General features: G+C 34.1%; 1 protein-coding gene across 4 annotated transcripts in view; it reads left to right on the top strand.

The window, feature by feature from the left end:
* The window catches only part of LOC144963762 (thyrotropin-releasing hormone receptor-like), a 7,324-nt gene extending 2,177 nt beyond the window's left edge, over positions 1-5,147 (top strand). For 2 of the 4 annotated variants that reach the window (XM_078897705.1, XM_078897704.1), the window contains exons 2-3: positions 746-837; positions 3,081-5,147. In XM_078897705.1, coding sequence (XP_078753831.1) covers positions 755-837; positions 3,081-4,353 — 1,356 coding nt within the window. In that variant the 5' untranslated portion in view covers positions 746-754 and the 3' untranslated portion in view covers positions 4,354-5,147. The remainder of the gene's footprint in view (positions 1-745; positions 838-3,080) is intronic. The other 2 variants (XM_078897706.1, XM_078897707.1) reach the window with 1 other exon arrangement.
* Positions 5,148-6,982: the final 1,835 nt, after the last annotated feature.

Below are 6,982 nucleotides of genomic sequence, written 5' to 3' on the forward strand. Positions count from 1 at the left end.
TGCTCACAACCCCTCACCATATTCATGTTAAAAATAAGTGCCTGGTTGTTAACGGTGTCTCGGTCCAATAAAAACGAAATTAATATAGACTTAGAGGAATCGCATCTCGTTCCATTCAGGAACCATGTAAAGTGCTTTAAGTATTTTGAGTGGATTTTGTGCTATATAAAAGCTCAAGTGAAAAGCTTGAAGTCTCTATCTACCTATATCTGATTTCCATTCCAAAAGCATTTCTGTACTCGTCTTCTTACTTATACTTAATCTTCTTCGGGCCTTGAGGCACACAGGGCATCCACCAGAAATCTCCATTTTTATCCATTAAAAAAAAATTGCGATCGGTTGCTTTTTTGGTGGCTGTATTCTAGGACAGGCCTGCTTCCTTTAAATCTTTCTCCATGGTGATTCGCCAGATTTCTTTGGGTTTTCCCTTCTTTCTCTTCCCATCTGCTGTTCAGCACAGAAATGTCTTGGGAAGTGACCCTTTTTTCATTCTGGCCACATGACCCAGTTATCGCCATCTTCTTCTTTTTATTGGCTTTCAATGCTAGTGCAGTCAGCTTTCTTCATTAGATCCAATATTTTTATTTTTGTAGTCCAAAATATGTAAAACATTCTTTTTAGACACTTGTTTTGAAAGGTTTTTATTTTGTGTTATGAAGGATGTTATTTTCCAGCTTTCATTAAAACACTGCTTTTGTATATTTTCAGCTTCGTCTTTCTAATAATTTGCTTTGATTTCCAAAAGTTTTTCAGTATGCCGAAAGCCTGGTTTCCCTATTGGATTCTGTGCTTGAGGCTGTGTTCTGCATTCGAGTCATTTGTTATTTTGGAGCCAAGGTAGGAGAACTCGTCAATTGTATGCTCATCTATCCCTATTTCATTCTCATGTTTTGGATTCACCCTCATGTACACGGTCTTATTGAAATTCATTTTCAGACCAATTTTCGAGTTGTTCTGTATTACGTTTAGTTTCTCTGAGGCCTCCCTGTGTGTACTGAAGACTAACGCGATATCGTGTTGTTTAAAAGATTTGCGAATTATTGTCTCCATATTTCAGTGTTCTCATTTTCGTCTGTGATGACACTACCATCTTGGGATTTTAATGGTGTCTCTTGACCAAAACTTTTGTTTCGTCTTCTCGAACGAGATAATTATTCGATCTTGCCCTAGCCCTCGCAGATAATATCTGTTAAACGTTATTATTGTTTTTTATTATCGTTATTAGTTATAAAGTTATTTATCTTATGTGTCATGTGGAGGACGATCCTTTCTTAGAAATATCCCAATCCTCTTGAACAAACTTCCAAAAGAAAGACATTTTTTATAGGAAGATATGTTTAAAAAGCATCTTTTTATTTTCCAAACTGAATTGTTGATGCTCCTGTAAAGCGCTCTGGGCACTTCCTCGTTATATGGAAGCGCTCAACAAATATAATATAATATCATTATTATTATTATTATTATTATTATTATTATTATTATTATTATTATTATTATTATTATTATTATTATTATTATTATTATTATTATTATTATTATTTGGAAACCATTATTTCCTTTCAATTCAACACTCCATTATGTGCGACCGACTGGTCTAAAACCGGTGTTATGCCGGGATGTATCGGACCCCCAAAAAGTTCATTTAGAATGAAAATACTAATTTTTAAAAATACTCTTTTGCAACATAGGGGGTGTAGTAGCCGAATGGTTAAGGCATTGCACTGTGACCCGGAAGGTCCCGGGCTCGAGTCCCGCTTCAGGCACTATCGACTTTGTTTTCCTTAGCCTAGATTATTAATCCCCAGTTTGCTCAATTGGACAACCTGGGTGATTCCTGTTGACATCAGACATCTGGTTTGATGAATTATCTATATTCCTTCGTGGATTGCCTTGGCGACGATATCTTATGATGCCGTTGAGGAATGGCATACTTTTTAATATTTTGTAACATGCGTTTTATTTATTATGAAACAAAACAAATAAAAATTAATCACGAGCTTCAGGATTGTGCCTATAGATCAAATTTCCAGCACCTAATAGGGAACAAAAGTGTGATGTCAAAAAACTGGTTGCAATCTCATTGGAAATGTAAAACCATTTTTTCGAAAGACTGAATCTATTCATTGGGTGAATGATTTTCGGGTTTCAGAGTGATGGCATCTTATTTTTAGTCTAAATATAGCACAATAAAGATCATCCACTCTCGCTCTTTTACGCTCAAGAATCTGCCTATACACCCTGCTACTAAAATTGTTATGCCACCTTTTGATTCAATATGTTACCTAATCATTATTAATTCTCTGAAGGACATGTTACATACCCACTTCCGAGGAGTTTGGAACCAGAAAAAGGGAATGTGTGACGTCACACGGTTATGTTTTCTATTGGTATGACACTCGCCTTTGGATCAAAAGGTTCTGGATTCTAGTCCCGAACGGCGCATTGATGAGTCCTTGGAAACGGCTCTTTACTCACATTGTCTCACTGTAGACTAGTGAAAAATGAATACCTTGCCGTTAACAGCGTTTTCTCTGTCCAAAAAAAGATTATTGAAGAATGGTTTTCCATTTTCCCTATTTTGAGATATTGATGATTATTTCCTCTCAAATTTCTCATCCAGTCTATCATTCCATCATGATTAAACTTCAAATTCAAATCATCCTATCAAAATTCTTGTACCACTTGAATCTTAAAATAAACTTTACGTTTCAAGTAATCGAGCATGTGGACCTAAAATCTCAAAAAGTAGAAATATCAACATAACTAGTTTGGAAAACGAGCCTTAAATTGTAATGTCGCCTAACAAGTGTTACGTCTGGTCCTCATATTACGTATTGCTAGGGACCCCTTAAACGCGTTGAGCCCGTTTAGTGAATATTGTGCCATATATAAAAAAGCTCGTTTCGTTAAAACAAATGACAACAAATTGCATATTCTCTGAATTATGAAAATAAATATCTAATTTCAAGAAAAAAAGGGGTGCCTAAATTGGATGGATAAGAGGGTAGGCTATTTAAAGGTCTTAATGTAACCTTAATGGTTAACGATATATCTATTTATTTTTTTATATTACGTTCCAGAGGTGAAGCGCAAAAAACAGGGAAAATGATGAACACTACAGCCTTGAATACTACAATGTCAGGCTTTAACAAAACCATTTCGGAACTCATCAATACCGCATCAAACAATACAGATTCGGATTTCACCAGTACCGTTTTGGACTCCAACAATGCTGTTCCAAGCTTCAACAATAATGAATCTTCTGTCAACACTACGGGAAATTCCAGCACCGTTACAGAGAAATTCATTCTTGATTTTGACTTGGTGCAGGAGATCTTCAATTTCTCTAACGCCTTTCTGATTTTTCGTTTCGTGATGAACTCTATCATTACCTTTATAGTGACACTTTTTGGAATCATTGCTAATATCTTGAACCTGATGGTCTTCAAAAAACTTGGATTCCTTGCAGACCCCTGCATACCGGCTCTTACAGGACTGGCAGTGTCAGACCTTTGTTTATCAGCATTGGGGCTATTTGCAACAATAGCTTCTTTAACAGACAATGCTGAAAGTCTTGCAGGCAACAACACGCTTTATGGATATACTTATCATGCAAGTAATTGCATGAGTTTCTTTGCCCAGCGCCCACGGCAACTATTGGCACAATTTACCTCTTGGATAATTGTTTATCTCTCTTTTGAGCGAATGTTAAGCGTTACAGTACCGTACCAAGTTAGATTCACATTGACACCAAAGCGTTCATACCAGGCCATAGGTATTATATTTGTTCTCACATTATCGCTCCAAATCCCAGAATGTTTCCTCTTGTTCAAACCGGAAACTGTTTATGAAAATGACACCAGCTACTGTGTTGTAAGTCACATGACCCTTATAAACAATAAGGAAAGAAACATTTTCTCCCTTCTCAATGATTTTATATTCCGCAACCTGGCCATCCTATTAATGATAATTTTCAATACCATTGTTATCGTTATAATGGGAAAATCAGGACAGTTATGGAATCGGGACTCTACTTCAAATAGACCTGGGAATAATCAGTTACCAACCACTGTGAATACAGCTAAGAAACCAGTAGATCGTAGAGGAGCCAAAGTGGTTAAAATGATGATCGTGGTGTGTTCCGTATATTTTCTATTGTACGTACCCTCGACTGTTCGTGTATTTGGACTACTGTCAGAATCATACAGAGAAAACACGACAAGACATTGGATGAATAACATTGTTAGTGTATTGGAATATATCAACGCTGGTATAAACATTTTTATTTACTACAACATGAGCCAAAAATATAGTGAGATTTTTGGTGATATGTTTAAACGTCGTCGACCATGAAAATGGAATCAAAAGTATTTAGGGCTTTTTTATACCTGGGTAAAGAGCAACTCTGCCGCACTCTGAATATAAAGACAAGTTTAAAAGAATTTGGCCAAAAAAAACAAACACATTCCTTAAATGTCGATCGATTAAAGTAACCCTCGTCAAAACTCTCGAACTTGAGACTTTCTCAAGGAAATTCCAGGTTTTGAGAGTTATAACAAAAAGTGTCATCTTAATATATCAATATTTAAAAAACGAGTTAACTGGCCAAAAATTAATTCTTTAATGTGTTTTTTAAACTAGGAATAGGGGGGGGGGGGGGTTAATCGAATAAAAGAAAAAATAAAAATAAAAATTCAGGAAATAGATTTTAGAGAAAATATCTTCTAAAAATACAGATGTCAAGTCCGTATGAATGTTTATATCAAATAAAAGTTGAATTCTAAAAGGGTTTTCAAAATGACCTATTCGAAAAGAAATATATTCAAATTGTATACAGTCTTGAAAAATTCGATTACATGAAACATCAACAGAAGTTTCGGATTATCTTTTATCAATTAATTTTTAAAAATATTTTGAGTTAAATGAAAATATTGTGTTTGTCTATGATAGTTTATCTGAAAGAGAGTTTTTACATGACGATCTGACGATTGCAGAGAAATCAAAGTGCTTTGTTGTTAGACAATTATATGAGACATGCAAGGATCTTGCATATAACGAGCAAACTGATATTGGGGATGGTAAAAATATGAAACAATACAAACATGATTCTAACATTTTCGAAAAAAAAAACACAAACAAACAAGAAACATTTAGGGCTCATATCCTACATCAGCCAAAAACTTAAAATATACATAAAATTGATTTTGTAATTAGCTGAAGACAATAATGAGAATTGAAAGATTTCGGTATTTCGGATAATGAACTCTTGAATATAGTACTATATTCTAAGTTATAAGGTCCTTTGCTAACATTATAACACCCCCCCCCCTCCCTCCCAGAAAAAGCCCCCTCATAAAAGCAGAAAATATCAAACAAAAATAAAACACTAAAAACGCTTTGATGAATTGCATATTTTATAAGACTGGTTTTAAAGGATGTCACCTACAATGATTTTTATTCAATATTTTATTGCGGAATGGTGTTGTGTACAGACGGACGAAAATTAGTTAAGAACCTTGTTTCCCTTGTTTGCAAGGTAAGCGATAGACAAGGCGGTGCTTATCAATGGTGAAGCGCAAAGTTCGAGTTGTCAACTATTTTTTTTTTTGAAGTTCTGTAAGTTGGGCGGTGTTTTCCAGACAATGATAAACTATAACAGATGCTTTGATTTGGCCCTTTAATCAACTACTCGTAGCAGTCAATGTAATCTTCGACTCAGAGATGTAGCAGAAACACACCGACAACAGCACTATTTTGGACATATTACAGCCGTTTGAGTCTATTCTTTGAAATATCGTAAATTGCGGAGCAGTGATGTTGCGGATACAAACCTCTGCATTCTAAAATCCAACATTGCAGCATTAAATTAATTATTTTTTAAAAATATGTAGCCAGTGGAGCCCACCTTTTGAAACACCAAACAACAAAGCCTTGCTGTAGTCCGATTTGAAAATAAAATGGAAGACGACACGTTTCTTAGTCTCATCCTCCAAAGGGAACTGTCGAATAGCTCTTTATATTTAACGACAAATTAATGGTTCATAATCAAAATGAAAATTATACTTGATATTAATTCATTCATGCATCCTTTCAAAAATGTTTGTTATTCGTAATGTTTGATTTATTATGATTGATTATGGTGTTTAACATTATCATTATAATATCTACATTATAATTTATAATATTTGACATTATGATAAGTTTTGACTTTACGATATTTCATTTTTCTTGATATTTCTTTAATCATGTAATTTTCCTAAATTTCCTTATTCAAAATGTTTAAAATTGTTTAACATTATGATTCAAAATGTTTCATATTTTAATTTCCAACATTTGACATTGTGATTAATAGTATAGTGTTCGATTTATTGATGTATATCATGTTTGGCATTGTGATTCATAATGTTTGCAACGTTTGACATTGTGATCTATGTTTAAGATTGTGATTTGTAATATTTGGCTTTTTGGTAGGTTACATTGTCTGGCATTGTGATGTATACATTTTGACACTATATGTTTCTTTCATGACTGTGGATTTATCAAATGATTTAGATGTCTATATTCCTCGCATCACTAAGCATCTTGAGTTTGCGCCCGAGTCTTAATGCGCGGTGAAAAAAAAAACAACGAATTCATTCAATCTATAGCATAGTCGTGAAAGAATACCTTTATTCCACTTCTCAAATTTAGATCCTTGGATATATCGTAAGCAATAAGATGTAAACGGCTTTATTTTGTGATTAATTTGAATTATTTATAGGGATCATTAATTCTAGACAATAGGTGCTTCTTCATCATTAAACCATATAATAAAACCCCGCCATTTTGGAATCCCCCGCTCCGTATTCATACGCACCAAAAATTATTTCAGATGTCCAATCATACGTCTTTTCAACCTTTATTTAATCCAGTAATAATATATTTTTTATTCAATGGGTTTCAAAAAATTTTCAATAACGATGTTTTTGATAGAGTTTTCCAA

The sequence above is a fragment of the Berghia stephanieae genome, chromosome 2 (assembly GCF_034508935.2).
Source record: "Berghia stephanieae isolate SIO BIC M18660-M18661 chromosome 2, UCSD_Bste_1.3, whole genome shotgun sequence".
In the NCBI taxonomy this organism is placed as follows: Eukaryota; Metazoa; Mollusca; class Gastropoda; order Nudibranchia; family Aeolidiidae; genus Berghia; species Berghia stephanieae.